The 20748-nt window shown below is 40.5% G+C and overlaps 1 protein-coding gene across 5 annotated transcripts in view; it reads left to right on the top strand.

The window, feature by feature from the left end:
• The window catches only part of LOC115139339 (RAC-alpha serine/threonine-protein kinase-like), a 68068-nt gene that overhangs the window by 31731 nt on the left and 15589 nt on the right, over window positions 1-20748 (top strand). For all 5 annotated transcript variants that reach the window (XM_029676597.2, XM_029676596.2, XM_029676599.2 and 2 more), the window contains exon 2: window positions 5365-5545. In XM_029676597.2, the coding sequence (XP_029532457.1) occupies window positions 5500-5545 (46 nt within the window). In that variant the 5' untranslated portion in view covers window positions 5365-5499. The remainder of the gene's footprint in view (window positions 1-5364; window positions 5546-20748) is intronic.

The following is a 20748-nucleotide window of genomic DNA, read 5'->3' as shown; positions in this document are numbered from 1 at the left end:
TTGGTAGTAACAGCTCATGGTCCTCCTGGAATCAGTTTTTCTTGACTCAATGGAAGAACGTAAAAAGAGAAATGCTAATGAATGTTTTGCTCAAGCTGTGTATGCAACTGGTTCACCTCTGCTCACAGGCGATGTGTATTGGAAGAGATTTCTGAATGTTCTTCGCCCAGCATACACCCCTCCAACCAGACATGCTTTATCTACTCATTTGTAATGAACTACATTGCCACCACTCAACCAGGGATACACAACCCTCCGATACACAACCCAACCAAGCCGCACTGCTTAACACAGCGCTCATCAAACCTGCTTGCAGATGTAAGAGAAGAAATCCATACTGCCCTGCCCACTTCACGGTTGCTCCAATGCGCACTGTGTTAAGAAGCAGTGCGGCTTGGTTGGGTTGTGTATCGGAGGACGCATGACTTTCAACCTTCGTCTCTCCCGAGCCCGTACTGGAGTTGTAGCGATGAGACAATATAGTAGCTACTAACAATTGGATACCACAAAATTGGGGAGAAAGGGGTAAAAAAATATATTTTTTAAAGAGGATCCTCCTGGATGATGTATTTTGGGAGAGAGTAGTAAGCAGTCAAACTCCTGAAACCAATAGCAGTAGCTATTACATGGATTGAGGGAGACAATGCCATCCTGTCTGATGTTCACTCTGCTTGCAGATGTAAGAGAAGAAATCCATACTGCCCTGCCCACTTCACGGTTGCTCCAAGCAGAGGAAATTGCAGTTCTGAAATGCATGAAGACTTCTGCCTAAAGCCCATGCACCCCGCAGTGTACATGTTGGACCCCAAGTATGCTGGTAAGAGCATCCTGTCTGGTTCAGAGATCAACAAGTCCTATGGTGTCATCACTACAGTGTCTCGCCACCTTGGCCTGGATGAGGGAAAGTTTCTTGACAGTCTGTCTGGCAAAGTACACTTCCAGGCTTTGGGATGGAGATACAATATGGCAGTCGTGCCAGCATATCTCATCAACCACCTGGTGGAAGGGACTTTGTGGATCTGAGGCTCTTTCCCCAGTTGCCTCATCCTCCAAATCCCACCAACATCAGCTGCCTCAGAGCGCAACTGGTCCTTGTTTGGGAACACACACCAAAGCATGCAACAGGCTGACCTACACATTTTTGTGTTTTTGAGCCTGAAAACAAGCCATCAAGGTTGGAAAGTGATAGTGAAGATGAGTCCTAAGTCTGATGTTCAAGAGCTGGACATTGAGGTCCAGGGAGAAGACATGGAAGCCTGAGAGGAAGACAACCAAAGCTTTAGTCTTAACTATAGTTTTACAGATGTATGTTGATGATGTTTTTGGGTGATGCGATGGATCATTGGACATTATTTAATATTCCCTTTTGTTGTTCAGTGAAATCATGTGATGAGTCAACTCTCCTAAATTAAAGTTTTATTCGTAACTAAATTGTTTCATTTCTATTGGAAGGATTTAATCATTTGCAATTGTCTACTTATGATAAGGTGAAAGGTTTATGATTCTGTCTCCATATGTTATGGTAAATATATCAATGCACAAAACATTACATTTAAATTGTATTAATATTAATTTGTATATATTTCTGTTCATTCCCACGGAAAGTTTCCACAACTGAATATTCCCCAAAATGTGTAACCGTACCTCGAGCACCTCAAAAATGAATCCAAGTATTCACTAACGCATACAACTTGGAGTAAAAAACAACAACCTCTTTACTTGGGTATTCAATCCTCAAAAAATATATATAATATATATTAAAGAAATATTCTACAAACTATATTAAAAAGAAATGGGAGGAGGAACTTGACATTGAAATAACTGATGAAACATGATTGAACATATTAGAGACTCAACATGGAGAATATTCTGTTGGAGGAATGTTATTTCTTCATAACGCCTAAACTGAAATCAAAACAGGCTGGCTCCCTACACCGTTGTTGGAGAGAATGTGGGCTATCAAGGGTGGATCACTCTCATATCTTTTGGTCCTGCTCTGCAATCAAAACTTACTGGGGAGAAATAAGATCGAACATTGGAAAAATAATGGGATTTGACAGAACAAACATGAATTTCTTTGTACTTGGGTGAAATACCTGAACTTACGCAATAGAGAAAAGTACCTCTTGAAGGTGCTACTGGCAGCCAGTAAAAAGGCTTTCACTAGGAAATGGCTACAAAAATGATGTGTGCTGTAACTGCCAGATCCTTTTGTTCTTTTACTTGTACTTTCTCTGTTCCTCAATAAAAACAAACTTTTGTGTATACACACACACGCCTCTTCAAATTAGTGGATTTGGCTATTTCAGCCACAGTTTTGGGAAGGCCCTTTCCTGTTTCAGCATGACAATGCCCTTGTGCACGAAGCGAGGTCCATACAGAAATGCTTTGAAGCGATTGGTGTGGAAGAACTTGACTGGCTTACACAGAGCCTAGACCTCAAACCCATCGAACACTTTTGAGATGAATTGGAACGCCGACTACGAGCCAGGCTTAATTGCCCAACATCAGTGCCTGACCTCACTAATTCTCGTGGCTGAATGGACAAGTCCCCGCAGCAATGTTCCAACATCTAGTGGAAAGCCTTCCCAGAAGAGTAGAGGCTGTTAAAGCAGGAAAGGGGGGGACCAACTCTATATTAATGCCCATAATTTTGGAATGAGATGTTCGACTAGCAGGTGTCCACAAACTTATTGGTCATGTAGAGTATTTTGCATCCCTCGTTTACTCCCATGTTTTTCATTTATTTTGGCAGTTACCTGTATCTGGCAGCTCGTTATTTACTCAAACAAATAATCTGGTGGGTTATGGTCGACAAAGGAGCATGCATGTTTAAAAATGTCCGGTCTTTGTTTTGGCCTTCTGAGCAGTTCACTGTTGGAACCTGTTCTTTTTACTCCAGGTGAAATGATACTTGATAGGTAGGTCCAAAAAATTAAGGTGTTAGTAGCTGCTAGATGGAGTGTGCAATGTAGTGCAGTGGGGAGGGAACTTGGAAGTCATTGGATGACATCTCTGTCTCAGGAACCACATGTTATTTATTATCTTCAAAGACGTGCAGAAAATGTACATCTGAAATGTCTTGCCAGAGACCTCACAATATGATATCACCATACTTAGGTGTCAATATGATATGTATTGCATTTCTCATTATATTGTGGTTTGATGTTCCAAACATATTCCTCACCATGTGTCTGCTGCAGATGGATGAGAGAGCCATGAGTTTTTTATTTTATTTTTTGGATCAGTCACGGAAATAAGTGCAGAAAACAAATTGTCTCCCTATTTAAAGATGTACTATGCATGAATCGCTCTGCCATTTCCTGGTTACTAAAATTCAACTAGTTTGACAGAACAAGCACGTATAGTGTAGAGAATCATTGTACCATCTGAACCACTGAAATGGGTTTATTTTCAGCTGTTTAAAGCTGGTGTACAAAACAAAGATGCTAAACTTAAGCACTGGAAGCATGGAAATGGCACACACAGAACAGATCTACCTCTTCTTAGACTTGCTTTCAATGATAATGACAGCTCTATAACTCACATTTCATTGTCAATTTGGTTGGTCGCACAAAGTTACACTACCGTTCAAATGTTTGGGGTCACTTTGAAATTTTCCATTAAGACATACATGAAATGAGTTGCAAAATTAATAGGAAATATAGTCGAGACATTGACAAGGTTATAAATAATAATTGTGTCCTTCCATCTTTGCTTTCGTCAAAGAATCCTCCATCTGCAGCCATTACAGCCTTGCAGATCTTTTGGCATTCTATTTGTCAATTTGTTAAGAGATTTCACCCCATGCTTCTAGAAGCACCTCCCAAAAGTTGTATTGGCTTGATTGGCACTTCTTACGTACCATACGGTCAAGCTGCTCCCACAACAGCTTAATAGGGTTGAGAGCCGGTGACTGTGCTGGCCACTCCATTATAGACAGAATAACAGATGACTACTTCTTCCCTAAATAGTTATTGCATAGTTTGGAGTTGTGCTTTGGGTCATTGTCCTGTTGTAGGAGGACATTGGCTCCAATTAAGCGCTGTCCACTAGGTATGGCGTTGCGAAATGGAGTGATAGCCTTCCTCCTTCAAGATCCCGTTTACCCTGTACAAATCTCCCAGTTTACCACCACCAAAGCACCCCCAGACCATCACATTGCTTCCACCATGCTTGACAGATGGTGTCAAGCACTCCTCCAGCATCAACAACTAGGATATGTTTGAGTAACCCCAAACATTTGAACGGTAGTGTACATATTGTAGTTTAAAGTGATGGGGAAAACAAGCTATTAATGGAAATTACTAATATAATATTTATATATATATTGAATAATATTCCGATAGTCAAAATAATATCCCGATTTAATGTAACTGTATTGATACCCCCCATCACTAGAATGCACTTGGCATATGCTGTGCTAGACAGCACCTGCTGTCTGAAGACAATACAGTATCAGAATGTGAACCCGCATTACCCCCTCTATAATGCAGATCTTCTGTCAGTGCATTCAATAAGCTCTTTTCATGCCTTTTCATTTCACCCCGATAAACAGTGGTGCAATTTATTTTAATATCATTGGGTTGCAGTCAGGGGCAGGATTTCCAGAAACAAAGGATTAGCACAAATAGAGCCCCTCAATGCTTGCTAACGGATATTTTTACAATTATATGAAACCTATTTTTTTTGCACTAATATGAATCATGGTATTGTGATCATAGTGTAGTTACAGTACTATAGTATAATTATTAGGCCTACCAAAATAAAGCTGAAATTTCACTCATACACCTGGGGCTATCAGGTTAACTACCTGACCTAACCTGGGAACCATCTTGATTATAATTCCATTACGTGATACATGTGGCATTGCACAAAATATATATCCAGGGGATGATAATGAAGCAATATTTACCGTGTTGAGATATATGGAGGGATATGTGGGGTTAGCCATAACAAAGTAGAATGATTTGACAGCTGCTAAAGGGTCTGCATAGTTCTATGTCACCTGTGCTTTCAGTTACAGTAAGGGTCTTGTACTAACAAATACCAGAGGCTTGTTCAGGAGGATGCTACAAGACAGAAATAGGAACATGTAACATTTCATTTGCCGTTTATGTGTAGTAAAACTAATTATTTTAACATTGTTAACGGTGATTTTGTAAGTGCTTTGTATAGTAAGTAACTTGGTGTTTTTGCGCAATAAGCACTGATTACCATTTTGTAATTCTTGTTTCTTTGTCTAGAAATGTTGCTCTCACTCTACCTTTGTTAATATTTGCAGCACTTAAGAATGTGTAATTTGCTGGATTTGAACTAGGATGCATTTCTTCCTTATCCGTTTGTCTTTTAACCTCCCAATAGGTAAACAGTGCTGGCTGAAACCTTCCCCAGCACTAGACCGCTCCTGATTTGAGTGAAGGGGACGAGAGTGACGCCTCCTTCTGTGGGACCACCTCAGAGGACAAAACCCCTCCCCCCATTCTTCCACGGGCCACCATGGGTGAAGTAGTCATTGTGAAGGAGGGATGGCTTCACAAACGAGGTAATACCTATACCCTCGATCTCCACCACCCTCTTACCTAAGGCTTTGGAAATCACACACAATCTAACATCTATGTTGCCTCTGTCCTGCTTTGAAATAAGTGTAGATTTTGTTGCTTTTTCTGGTTATGTTTGTATGGTTTTCAATTAGCCAACCTGTTGTCTCTTGAGATAAAAGGGCATATAAAGTCGTCCCTGCGTCACACGTTTCTGAGATTGCTTCCTGTTTCAGCTCCATTCATCGATAACCAGGTCTACAATGCAAGTGATGCAATGTTTACTGTCTATAAGAATGTTTATGGCCCCTATGAATGTTTATGGTCCATAAAAATGTGATTCCTGACACCTAAGGCCTGTGAATACATCCTCATAACAAACCTGTTAGTGTACACACTAGTAGAGGTTATATCAGGGCATTTGTAAAAGCTGATGAGAAATGTTTTATGTGTAAAACATTTGCCAATTTCTGGGGGGGGGGGCACATCCATTTAACTTTAAAGCTGTGTTTTTCAACCTTTCTCTTGTTTTGGATTAGTCTTTGTGCAGATTGAACTCTGGGTCTCTGCTATGACCCAGGCCATTCCATGTGCATATTTTCCGGTTCTGTCTGGAATTGGTGTGTTTTCCACTCGCACCTGCTTCTCCTTTGACCCTTTCCGTGTTCTATAAACAAAGAAATAGACACCCCCCACTCTATTAACTAACTGTTGCCAGCGTACGCTAGGGCTGGGCGGTATGGCCAAAATATTATCACGGTATTTAAAAGAAATTTGATTTTTTTTTTTTTCAATAATGGAAGTTGTACATTTTGCTTTGAGTAGTGACTGATCCCAGGGTGGCAACACATCCATTCTCAGTGATTTCAGTAAGTCTTTCTCCATTCTGATTGTTTTATACTGTTCAATTCAACTTCAAACAAAACACATTTCAGCACTTTCATAATTTCTGCACTTCCTGCACTCAATTGCGGTGGTGGAAAAGTACCCAACTGTCATACTTGAATAAAAGTAAAGATACTTTAAGAGAAAATGACTCAAGTAAAAGTTAGTAACCCAGTAAAATACTACTTGAGTAGAAGTATTTGGTTTTAAATATACTTAAGTATCAAAAGTAAATGTAATTGATCAAATGTACGTAAGTATCAAAGGTAGAAGTAATTTCAAATTCCTTAAGCGAACCATTTTTAATTTATTTACAGATGGCCAGGGGCACACTCCAACAATTTACAAACAAAGCATTTGTGTTTAGTGAGTCCTCCAGATCAGAGGCAGTAGATGACCAGGGATGTTCTTTTGATAAGTGCGTGAATTGGATCATTTTCCTGTCCTGTTAAGCATTCAAAATGTAACTAGTACATTTGGGTGTCAGGGAAAATGCATGGAGTAAAAAGTACAGTATTTTCTTTAGGAATGTAGTGAAGTAAAAGTAATCCTAATTAAAGTACAGATACCAAAAAACAATTTGAGTAGTACTTCAAAGTATTTTACACCACTGCTCAATTGAGAATTTCCATACTGCCGCCTAGGGCTGCATGATATGGACAAATCATCTAGGACTTATTTTTAACCAAATGTTGCAATTGCGATTTGACTTGCTAATTAGAGCAAAACTGTTGGAATCATGAAAATAGAATGACTAGTCTAATTCTATAGTTAGAATGTAATAGTGGGTACATTGAATACAGTGTTTGAGATGACAATGACTTAAAATGCCAGGGAGTTATTGTGACAGGGTAGGAACTAAAGTGTTTCCTAGGGGACCCTATAAGCTTTGGTTGGCTACATTGCATGTTTTCTCTTAGCTACTTCATGTATCTAACATATTCTTGCTTTGCATATTCCTCTTTGATTTAGAAGATACTGTTGCACAAACAACAAGCTGATTTTAGGTCTACGCCATCACTGGTATTATCAGGCTGTATTAGCTAGCTGCGTTTGCTCTAACTCAGTACATTTATTAGCTAGCTAGCTATTAGCATCTCACAAGATTTAGGGCAACTTGCTAAGAAAAGTCATACTAGCTGTTTGCTGATGTAAGAAACATGAACTAATAATGTCATTTGAGGAACGCTAGTGGATTTATATTAAGACGCAAAGTGAAAACTGCATCGTTGTCATCAACATTGTTACATGTTCTGCATTGACCATGCAGACTGAATGCAAGTGTCTCGTTGTTGAGGAACGTCAAATGCACTCCTTGAGTGACAAGGGGCGGGGCTAGGTCTGTGTGGCACGGAGAGAGATGACTCAAGTAGCTAAGTAAACTATACAAATTGACATTTACATATGGCGTATCACATTCAACAAACCAAACATTCAAATACCGGTATAGAAGGTCAAGTAAAAACCCAAACCAGTCCCTGCATCAATACCGGTATATCATAACATATGGTGTACGCCGTTAAGCCTCAACATAGCTTTAGCCACGGGGACGACCAGATTGCAACAATGAAAAACGTTGGTTTTCACACATGAAATCTTCTATGATAGCCTATACTGGATATAATATATTTTTACGGACTCTCCAATATGGTATTTTCTAGCAAATGGTGTTATTGGGTTGTGTACAACACCCAACTCAACCAGAGGCCAACTTTCTGGAAAAGCCAGGCGGTGCAATGGAGCAGGGATTAGGGTGTGGCTGAGGATGGCAGCAGCAAGATTCCTACTACACAAACTGTGGAAGCTGGACGGTCGGAGTTTGCAAGGCCATTGGGTTTTTACTGGAGAGTCCTACCCCCTCCCTCCCTCCAGCCTTGGCCAGTCGGACAGTGTAGCGCCGTGGCTAGGAGTTTGGGGGTCATCCCAGTTCAGCTATGCAGACAGACCCCACCCAGAATGGCTCTGGGCCCTGATCAAAAGGAAGGCAGCCAGCGCTGGATTTGCGCCGCTTAATGTGGCGGGGAGCCTGTTTTGTCCACAAGGGATTTGGAGATGTTTTCTCTCTTGATGTGACCATGGTGACATCACCCACAGGAAACTATGAAGGCTGCAGAGTGGTTCTGTCAGGCATTTTCTGCTCAGGGTGGATTTTGCCCACCTGTCACTCAAACATCCTACAACAAATTTAGTTTAGCAGTGTTTCCCCTAGGATTTTTTTTCAACAGTGGTGGTGTGACGTAGAAGTCAGTCACTGGCCGCGGGCAGCATTTGGTTCTTTAACGCACACACATATTCATCACTCCTCCCTGCGCCATTATAAGATAAGTTAACAATGTGGGTCGACACACAAATTAACTTCTGTCTTGGTGCATGCATTTCACACTTGTCAATGTTCATATTTGAGAGATACAATAATTATTATACTTATCAATGTTGTGGATGAGCGCATTGTTTGTTCTGTTCCTCTCTCTCCATCTCGGTAGCTTCCGGGTATGCTGGAAAAGGACCCGAGCTAAGGGAATTGGGTTGGCTTTATTGTGTCTGTCCCAAATGGCTCATTAATGCATATGGGCATATTGAAAGATATTGTCAGTAGTGATGTAATGTTGTAAATGTTATGTTGTGATATTGTTTAAAACCGTGTTGCAATGTATATCCTTTAGTATGTTTAGTTCATGGAAAATGTAGGTTTGTATTGTTAATTGATTAATTAATTAGGGTTAATTGTTCTGAGGGGAGGGGCTAGCCCTACAAAAGGAGCCTCTCTTTCAGTTATGGAGAGGCAATTTTGGATTGAGCAATGGATGGGGCAGCATTGTTTTTAAGCTGTCCCATAAGGTAGACGTTGATGGCAGTACTGTTGTTTTTTGTTCCGGAATCACTTGTAAATAAACACCTTTGCACAGAAGAACTTTTGCGGCTCCGCCATCTTTTTATTTTGATAGAGGTTAGGTTATCCAGTTTAGCCTTCTGGCCTACTCTACGTGACAGGTGGCAAAGGAAGGGGAGGGGTAGTGGGTGTATCCAATAGCATGGCCTCCAACTGAAAGTTTAGTGGCCCTCTTGGCCGCAGAGACTAAATGTAGCTGTTTTAAAGCGAATTACTTGCAACTCTACTAGGACTGACCCATTTTAGTCGATTTGGTGAATTGTTTGGTCGATAGGCTGTTGGTCGATCGAGATTTCTTTAGTCGAGCAGTAGCAATAAAAATAATAATCATGGTGTACAAGAGACCTGTCCAATTCTTGCATGTCTGAGTGTACTGATTAGAGGTTGACCGATTAATTGGAACGGCCGATTTTAATTAGGGCCGATTTCAAGTTTTCATAACAATCGGAAATCGGTATTTATGAGCGCCATTTAAAAAAAAACTTTTACATTTTTTAATACCTTTATTTAAATAGGCAAGTCAGTTAAGAACACATTCTTATTTTCAATGACTGCCTAGGAACGGTGGGTTAACTGCCTCGATCAGGGGCAGAACGACAGATTTTCACTTTGTCAGCTCGGGGGATCCAATCTTGCAACCTTACAGTTAACTAGTCCAACGCAATAACGACCTGCCTCTCTCTCGTTGCACTCCACAAGGAGACTGCCTGTTACGTGAATGCAGTAAGCCAAGGTAAGTTGCTAGCTAGCATTAAACTTATCTTATAAAAAACAATCATAATCACTAGCTAACTACACATGGTTGATGATATTACTAGATATTATCTAGCGTGTCCTTCGTTGCATATAATCTGACTGAGCATACATGTATCTAAGTATCTGACTGAGCGGTGGTAGGCAGAAGCAGGCGTGTAAACATTCATTCAAAGAACACTTTTGTGCGTTTTGCCAGCAGCTCTTCGTTGTGCGTCAAGCATTGCGCTGTTTATGACTTCAAGCCTATCAACATTATTTAAACCAAATTGAACATGTTTCATTATTTACTTGAGGCTAAATTGATTTTATTGATGTATTATATTAAGTTAAAATATAAGTGCCCATTCAGTATTGTTGTAATTGTCATTATTACAAATAAATAAAACAATCGGACGGTATCGGTATTCTGCTTTTTTGGTCCTCCAATAATCGGTATCGGCGTTGAAAATTCATAATCGGTTGACCTCTAGTACTGATCCATGGGGATGGCACAGTCCATCAGACATTTGCTACTGAAATTGTATGTGGTTATATAATGTAAGAACAATGTTGCATCACAAATAAAAATATATATTTTACAAATGGGTTTTCTTCCACGTTGGATAGTGGTTGCTGTCTGTGGTTCTGAAACGCATCAGTGCGCTGTTGAATTGGCGCCTTTTCATAGACCATGTTGCCATGTGCATAATAGCGAAGTTAACCAGCATATCGGTGTTGAGAACAATGGGGCGGAGGCAGCAGCAGAGTTAGATGAGACAACAGCCCTTGCCTTAATTGTTGAGTAAAGGTGAGGAGAGAGATGGGAAACCCCAATTTAATTAAGTCTTTAAATCAATAGCTTAACTGTTTATTAAATGTACTTGGCTTTATAAATAATATCTACAGAAATGACAACCTGCTTCTGTTGCCTGTTTGAGTGTTTAACAGTCTACTGATTCCATGAGTACCAGGCCTCATGTAACCACAACAACCACTCATGTAACCAAAACAAGTACACAAATTCTGCTGTTTTGATATGCTGAAATAAAGGCTTCACAGTTTTTTCATTAGACCAGCCTCTGGTATTATTTTTTATTTTGTGTCTACACTGTTCCAAATGGTCAAATTATATATATAATAATAATAATGCCACTTTTTCCTTGATCTCCTTATTGTTATTATTATCATTATAATAAGTAATGTCATTATCATTAGTAGGCTTAGTATAGCAGCCTTGTATAACCACCATTGAGCTGTATGCTTAAGAGCGCATCCTGTTTAGTCTTAATACCGTAACTAACTTCGGCCTATATTTCAATTCTTAAATAGGCTACTGTATCAATCAATAATTTATTTGTTAATGTCATCACACAGCAAATGAGTCATTTATGATTTGAAATGCAGTAAAAGCATTTTAGTTTTAATTAAATAAAAGGGATGGTTGAATAATTAGTGTAAACAATAAATAGGCCTAAATCGTTCATTTCTCTAATTTGCTTAACCTGTTGCTTCTACTCGGGACGCTTGCGTCCCAACTAGAGCTCTGGAAATGCAAATGCGCTACGCTAAATGCTAATAGTATTAGTTAAAACTCAAAAGTTCATTAAAATACACATGCAGGGTATCGAATTAAAGCTACACTCGTTGTGAATCCAGGCAACAAGTCAGATTTTTAAAATGCTTTTCGGCGAAAGCATGAGAAGCTATTATCTGATAGCATGCAACACCCCAAAAGACCCACAGGGGACGTAAACAAAATAATTAGCATTTCGGCGTTACACAAACCGCACAATAAAATAGAAAACATTCATTACCTTTCACCATCTTCTTTGTTGGCACTCCTAGATGTCCCATAAACACTATTTGGGTCTTTATTTCGATTAAATCGGTCCATATAAAGCCTAGATATCGTTATATGTAGACTGTGTGATAAACGAAAAAAACATTGTTTCAAAACGTAACGTCATTTTTTTAAATTCAAAAAGTCGACGATAAACTTTCACAAAACACTTCGAAATACGTTTGTAATGCAACTTTAGATATTAGTAAACGTTAATAAGCGATAAAATTCATCAGGAGGCGATGTAAAGATCATTAGCTGTCCGTCTGGAAAAATGTCCGGCTAGAAACTCAACGAAAATATCCGGTCCTAGACCGGATTAGATACGGTGTCCTGTATGTGTTTGACCAAGAAAAAACTCGAAGGGAAATGACAAGACTCTAGACACCCTGTGGAAGCTGTAGGTACTGCAACCTCAGGCAATTAATTGTGGTTCACGTTTATCAATGGGTTCAAGTAGCGCATGGATATATTTTCCCCATTTTCAGTGATCAGTTTTTCCTGTGCTTTTCGATGTAAATGCCGTTCTGGTAAAGCCACAGCAGTGATTTAACCAGTTTTTTTAAACGTCTGAGTGTTTTCTATCCACACAGACTAAGCAAATGCATATACTATATTCCTGGCATGAGTAGCAGGGCGCTGAAATGTTGCGCGATTTTTAACAGAATGTTCAAAAAAGTAGAGGGTCGACTGAAGAGGTTAACGAATGTGACTGTTTTTAGTCTTTGCTGTAATAAAGGCTTTACCCAAAAAAAACATACTTTGTCCAAATGGTCAGAAAATGTATATTGTAATCTAACAGCACCTGTTTGGTACACATAATATGCGCGCAGCGCTTGCCCCTTACTTTATTCTTGATCGCCAGTATTTTCCACAGCCATTCATTCCACACATCTGACTTCCCCTTTACCTCCTGAGCAACTAGTAAACATTCCCCCGTTCCAGTTTATTTGTCACGTCCTCTCAATCCATTTTGCTGTTGTGTTACGCTGGCCAGAGTTTACATGTGTCAGTAAAGAGAGCAAGGGTTGAGGAAATGGATCTTTTTTTCTGAACAAATTAGGGATTTCGGTAAGAACTTTTCAGTCAGACTTGGCTGTAATTATGTTGCTGTAGTGGTCGCTGCAGCAGGGAGGAGAGGGAGATGACAGGTGCTAGTCAGTCACTCAATGTTTATTATTTTTTTTGCGCAGCAAGTATGAGCCAGATCCAGTGCAACCAAATCATTTGCGGTCACACTCCATATAGTAATTTGTCTTAATTATTTAATCAAACAGTTTTCTTAAAGGATCAGACAAGCTCAGTGCAAAAAAAACTCAGCAAAAAAAGACACTTCCCTTTTTCAGGACCCTGTCTTTCAAAGATAATTTGTAAAAATCCAAATAACTTTACAGATCTTCATTGCAAAGGGTTTAAACACTGTTTCCCATGCTTGTTCAATGAACCATAAACAATTAATAAACATGCACCTGTGGAACTGTTGATAAGACACTAACAGCTTAGACGGTAGGCAATTAACCTCTCTGGTACAAGTGGGACGTTAGCGTCCCACCTCGACAACAGCCAGTGAACTTGCAGGGCGCCAAATTCAAAACAGAAATCTCAGAATTAAAATTCATCAAACATACAAGTATTATACACCATTTTAAAGATAAACTTCTTGTAAATCCAACCACAGTGTCCGATATCAAAAAGGCTTTACTGCGAAAGCACACCATGCGATTATGTTAGGTCAGCGCCTAGTCACAACCATACAGACATTGCGAGCCCTCTCCTTGGCTGGAAAAAGTCAGAAATAGAGATTAATTTAAATCACTAACCTTTGAACTTCATCAGATAGCACTCAGGACTCTGTTAGACAACAAATGTCTGTGTTCGATAAAGTTAATCTTTGTCCATATACCTCAATTGAAATTGATGCGTTATGTTCAGAAATGTATTGTCTCAAACAAACATTTGGTGAAAGTGCAGAGCCACATCAATTTACAGAAATACTCATCATAAACATTGATCTAAGATATAAGTGTTTAACATACGATTAAATAAACTTCTCCTTAATGCAACTGCTGTGTCAGATTTCAAAAAGGCTTTATGGCAAAAGCACACTTTGTGATTTATGTTAGGTCAGCGCCTAGCCACAAACCATACAGCCATTTTCCAGCCAAGGAGAGGTGTCGCAAGTAAAAAATTGCATTAAAATGAATCACTTACCTTTGATCTTCATATGATGGCACTCCCAGGTCTCCATGTTAGACAAATGTTTGTTTTGTTCGATAAAGTTCATCTTTATGTCCAAATACCTCCTTTTTGTTCGCGTTTAGTCCTGTAATCCAAATGCACAGTGCGTGGGCACTAAGTCCAGACAAAGTCAAAATAGTTCCATTACAGTTCGTAGAAACATGTCAAACGATGTATAGAATCAATCTTTAGGATGTTTTTGTAATAAATCTTCAATAATATTCCAACCAGACAATTCCTGTCTTTAGAAATGAAAAGGAACTGAGCTTGTGCGTGACTAAACTAAAGGCTTTCTGCTAGACCCCCAATTCAAAAAGTCCCCCTTCACAGTTGAAGCCTGAAACATTCTAAAGACTGACATCTAGTAGAAGCCTTAGGAAGTGCAATCTGACCCCATAGACACAGTATATTGGATAGGCAATCACTTGAAAAACTACAAACCTCAGATTTCCCACTTCCTGGATGGATTTTCCTCAGGTTTTCACCTGCCATATTAGTTATGTTATACTCAGACATTATTTTAACAATTTTGGAAACTTTAGTGTTTTCTATCCAAATCTACTAATTATATGCATATCCTAGCTTCTGGACCTGAGTAGCAGGCAGTTTAATTTGCACACTTTTCATCCAAAATTTTGAATGCTTCCCCCTACCCTAGTGAAGTTAAGGTCACAGTTATGATAACTTAGGACACTGAAGAGGCCTTTCTACTGACTCTGAAAAACACCAAAAAGATGCCCAGGGTCCCTGCTCATCTGCGAAAACATGCCTTAGGCATGCTGCAAGAAGGCATGACGACTGCAGATGTGGCCAGGGCAATAAATTGCAATGTCCGTACTGTGAGACGCCTAAACGCAACAGGGTGACAGGACGGACAGCTGATTGTCCTCGCAGTGGCAGACCACGTGTAACAACACCTGCACAGGATCTGAACATCACACCTGCGGGACAGGTACAGGATGGCAATAAAACTGCCCGAGTTACACCAGGAACGCACAATCTCTCCCTCCAGTGCTCAGACTGTCCACGAGAGGCTGGACTGAGGGCTTGTAGGCCTGTTGTAAAGACAGTTCCTCACCAGACATCACCGGCAACATCACCTATGGGCACAAACCCACCGTAGCTGTACCAGACAGGACTGGAAAAATGTGCTCTTCACTGACTAGTCACGGTTTTGTCTCACCGGTGGGTGATGGTCTGATTCGTGTTAATCGTCGAAAGAATGAACGGGATCGATTTGGAGGTGGAGGGTCCGTCATGGTCTGGGGCAGTGTCACAGCATCATTGGACTAAGTTTGTTGTCATTGCCTGAAATCTCAACGCTGTGTGTTACAAGGAAGACATCCTCATGTGGTACCCTTCCTGCAGGCTCATGCTGACATGACCCTCCAGCACGACAATGCCACCAGCCATACTGCTAATTCTGTGTGTGATTTCCTGCAAGACAGCAATGTCAGTGTTCTGCCGTGGCCAGCGAAGAGTCCGGATCTCAATCCCATTGAGCACATCTGGGACTTGTTGGATCGGAGGTTGAGAGCTAGGGCCATTCCCCCCAGAAATGTCCGGGAACTTGCAGGTGCCTTGGTGGAAGAGTGGGGTAACATCTCACAGCAAGAACTGGCAAATCTGGTGCAGTCCATGAGGAGGAGATGCACTGGCGTACTTAATGCAGCTGGTGGCCAGATACTGTTTCTTTTGATTTTGACCCCCCCCACCCCCGCCCTACCTTTGTTCAGGGACACGTCTGTGGAACTTGTTCAGTTTGTCAAATTTTATGTTCATGTTCATACAAATATTTACACGTTAAGTTTGCTGAAAATAAACGCAGTTGACAGTGAGAGGATGTTTCTTTTGTTGCTGAGTTTAGTTGATTTGATTAAAACACATAGGATGTGTCTATATTGAGAAAAGTGACCAATCGATTGGTCGAAAGAAAAGACTTCGAGAGAATTTGTTGTAGGGCACAGCCTTAATTCTACACATTTTGGCATGAGGTGGAGAGAAAGTTGTACAGTTTTAAAGCTATATTGTACAAAAATAGAAACTCAACAAGATTTTACTTAGTTACAGTTCATAAAACGTATGTGCGCACTTTTTTTCCAAAATAATGCCATGGAATTCTAAGCAAAACTTGTATGTTAAAATAAATAGTGTAGCCCACAGTCATATGACAGCCATATCCGGGCCTAACATAAGGACAACTCAGAGTATGCTATTCTGTTCTGAAATAGACTACATTTTCTTCATATCATGTTTGTTTAGACCTGTCTAAATTAAATAATGGATTTATTGTGATGGTGTAGGCTATATTACATGGATTTATTAGACTTTTTAAAATGTAGATATTCCAAAAGGTCTGCATCATTGGCTTGTAGGCTATGTGTGGAAGCCAGGAGATGCTAAACATGTTTTATGCTAATTAACTGTCGATTTACTGTGAGATCAGCGGTTATGTTCTTGACAATCACCGGCTGACAATTTCATGACCGCCACAGCCCTAGGCGTGGATCAGAAAACCAGTCAGTATCTGCTGTGGCCACCATTTGCCCCATGCGGCATAACACCTCCATCGCATAGAGCTAATCAGGCTGTTGATTATGGAATGTTGTCCCACTCTTCAATGGCTGTGCAAATTTGCTAGATATTAACGGGAACTGGAACATGCTGTCGTGCATGCCGGTCCCAAGCATCCCAAAGATGCTCAATGGGTGACATGTCTGAGTATGCAGGCCATGGAAGAACTGGTACATTTTCAGCTTCCAGGAATTGTGTACAGATCCTTGTGACATGGGGCTATGCATTATCATGCTGAAACATGAGGTGGATGAATGGCACGACAATGGGTCTCAGAAACTTGTCACTGTATATGTCTGCATTCAAATTGTCATTGATAAAATGCAATTGTGTTTGTTGTCTGTATCTTATGCCTGCCCATACCATAACCCCACCGCCACCATGGGGCACTGTTCACAACGTTGACATCAGCAAACTGCTCGCCCACACGGTGCCATACACGTTTTCAGCGGTTGCGAGGCTGGTTGGACGTACTGCTGAATTCTCTAAAACGGCGGTTTATGGTAGAGAAATTGACATTACATTCTCTGGCAACAGATATGGTGGACATACCTGCAGTCAGCATGCCAATTGCACTCTCCCTGAACTTGAGGCATCTGTGGCATTGTGTTGTGACAAAACGGTACATTTTATAGTGGTCTTTTGTTGTCCCCAGCACAAGCTGCACCTTTGTAATGATCATGTTTAATCAGCTTTTTGATATGCCATACCTGTCAGGTGGCTGGATTATCCTGGAAAAGTAGAAATGCTCAAAAACAGGGATGTAAAAAAAATAATAATAATTGTGCAACAAATTTGAGAGATTAGCTTTGCATATTGGGATATTTTATTTCATCTCCTGAAACATGGGACTAACACCTTATATTTTTGATAAGTGTAGTTTCCTGCAATTCTACATATTTTGCCATGGCTTATGCAGTGTTCTTATGTGACTCAAACAGTGACTCAAACATTATAGCAAAATCAATGGGGGGGCCCATGAAATTTGGAATTTTATTCTCCCCGACTGGCTACTTTTTTTATTTTGGTTGTTAGTTCTCAAAGATTATCTTTATAATTGGATAGCTATCTTATAGTTGGATAGCTACATTATCTTTTCTATATACTTTATCTGGTTTTAGTCATTTTCAGTTTACACTGAATCTTTTCCCATCTCTTGAATATATATATTTTTAAATGATACAGTACCAGTCAAAAGTTTGGACACCTACTCATTCCACCTACTCATTTGTATTATTTTCTACATTGTACAATAGTGAAGACATCACAACTATGAAATAACATATGGAATCATGTAGTAACACTTGGCATTCTCTCAACCAGCTTCATGAGTTAGTCACCTGGAATGCATTTCAATTAACAGGTGTGCCTTAAGTGAATTTGTGGAATTTCTTTCCTCGTATTTGAACCAATCAGTTGTGTGGTGACATGGTAGGGTTGGAATACAGAAGTTATCACTATTTGGTAAAAGACCAAGTCCATATTATTGCAAGAACGGCTCAAATAAGCAAAGAGAAACATTAGTTTAAGACATGAAGGTCGGTAAATCTGGAACATTTCAACAACTTTGACAGTTTCTTCAAGTGCAGTTGAAAACCATCAAGCACTATGATTTAACCGGCTCTCATGAAGACCGCTACAGGAAAGGAAGACCCAGAGGTACCTCTAATGAACTTATCCTCTGCAGTAGTTAACTGCAGCCCAAATAAATACTTCCGAGTTCAAGTTAGATACATCAACTGTTTAAAGGAGACTGCGTGAATCAGGCTTCCATGGTAGAATTGCTGCAAAGAAACCACTACTAAAGGACACCAATAAGAAGACCTGTTTGGGCCAAGAAACGCAAGCAATGGACATTAGACCGTTGGAAATCTGTCCTTTTGGTCTGTGTCCAAATTTGAGATTTTTGGTTCCAACCGCCGTGTCTTTGAGACGCAGAGTAGGTGAACGGACCTCCGCATGTGTGATGGTGTCGGGGGTGCTTTGCTGGTGACACTGTCTGATTTTTATTTAGAATTTAGGGCACACTTAACCAGCATGGTTACCACAGCAATCTGCAGTGATACACCATCACATCTGGTTTGGGCTTAGTCCCACTAATTTGTTTTTCAACAGGACAATGACTCAACACACCTCCAGGCTGTGTAAGGGCTATTTGACCAAGAAGGAGAGTGATGTAGTGCTGCATAAGATGACCTGGCTTCCACAATCCCCCGACCTCAACCCAATTGAGATGGTTTGGGATGAGTTGGACCACAGAGTGAAGAAAAAGCAGCCAACAAGACCTCAGCATATGTGGGAACTCCTTCAAGACTGTTGGAAAAACATTCCAGGTGAAGCTGGTTGAGAGAACGGCAAGAGTGCAAAGCTGTCAAGGAAAATATTTTTATTTGACCTTTTTTTTGGTTACATGTGTTATTTCATAGTTTGTCTTCACTATCATACAACGTAGAAAATAGTAAAAATAAAGAAAAACCCTTGAATGAGTAGGTGTCCAAACTTTTGACTCTTACCGGATAATTTTTGGGGGACTGGTGCCCACGTCTTAGCAGCGGCAGCCTGGCGCTGCAAAATCAATATAGGGGAAACACTGAGGGTTATGCTCGTTAAAGCACTGAATGGCAGCCACCTAATTTAAACAGGCCAAGCATACCAGTCATGTCTCATCTGTATGATTGACAACATGCGGAGCTGATTTGTATGTGCTGAAAATGAGGTGTGTAAATTTTGCCTGAATGACATGATTTTATGTCAAGTATCTTGGGTCCATTAAATAGGGCTGTATTTTAGTGTGAGGCAATTTAAGTACACAAGATTTACTGGATGGTAATTCAAAGGTGTTCTCTTATGGGATTGGTTCCATCACAGCAGACAGAGCGTGGACTTTCCCACTATTCCAAGGATAATCAAAGCCACGGATGGCTGCTTGGATGACCTCCCTGTGATTCTTTTCACGTTGAAACACTGCAGGGGCCTGAGCCAAGGAGTTAGTCACCCACTGGAAAAGCCTACTCTGAGGGAAAAACATCTGGATTCCCTGGAACGCATCCACCCTTCCCTTTAGCCAATCTCTCAACATGGCTAGGAGTCCTCCGATTCCAATCAAATGAGTCATACAAGATGAAGGAGAAACAAGATGGTTTGGATGTGACTCAAATCACCACTGGAAAGACGTATTCTTATATCCCAGCTTCAGCCTAAATTCTGTTTTAGTATCCTGGCAGCTGGTTTGTCCCTGACATGGGACTAACCTTAAGGCTAGTCGAAGTAGCCACACCCATGTTGCAGGCAGCAGACCACACCCTTTAGCCTACAGCTGTGTGGCTTGCGATGGTGTGCCACTCTTGCCTGATCAAAGCATTCCATTTGTGAATGTTGCAGAGATGGATACACCAGGATCTGTCTGTAGAGATTGGCAGTTAGTTGGGGGAGGGTGGCCATGGTGGTCAGCCAGGCCATCCAGTACCTTCCTTACCAAAAACCTCAGACCCAGTGTGGTTGAACACACTGTGGAGTGAGTTGAGGAATCTTGAGGAGTGGTTGTAAGGCTGAGACATACTTGTGGTGTTGGCTCCTCTCAACACTTACATGTGGATGAGAAATGTGTGCTGAGTTAGTGCTGTACGTGTGCATTTGATTACTGTGCCACCTTGTGTTAACAAGGCCTAGCATAAGGCTCATAGATGCTTGCAAATGGGACCACTGACCAGAATACTACTGGACCACTGTTGCCTGTGCTTGTGTTTGAATGGAAAAGACCAGAGACAGCTGACATCTGACTGCTGTTTTGACCCACTTGTCTTAGTCTAGACAGGAAGTGTGCAGGTCTACCCACATTCATTCTGCTCACAAGCAATTTTCATGCAATACTATTTTCAGAGTGATATTAACAACGTGTAAGCACACTATGCATACATAGATGATTGATTGCTTTGCCAATAAAGGTACTTGTTTAATTTGCTGCTTTTGTAGCTATCTACATGCATACAACGCTATAGTTTACACGTGTTCAACTCCTCTTTTAGAAGAGACTACCTAAGACAACC

Source organism: Oncorhynchus nerka, linkage group LG13 (assembly GCF_034236695.1).
Source record: "Oncorhynchus nerka isolate Pitt River linkage group LG13, Oner_Uvic_2.0, whole genome shotgun sequence".
NCBI lineage: Eukaryota > Metazoa > Chordata > Actinopteri > Salmoniformes > Salmonidae > Oncorhynchus > Oncorhynchus nerka.
This window is presented reverse-complemented; position numbering and strand designations above follow the sequence as displayed.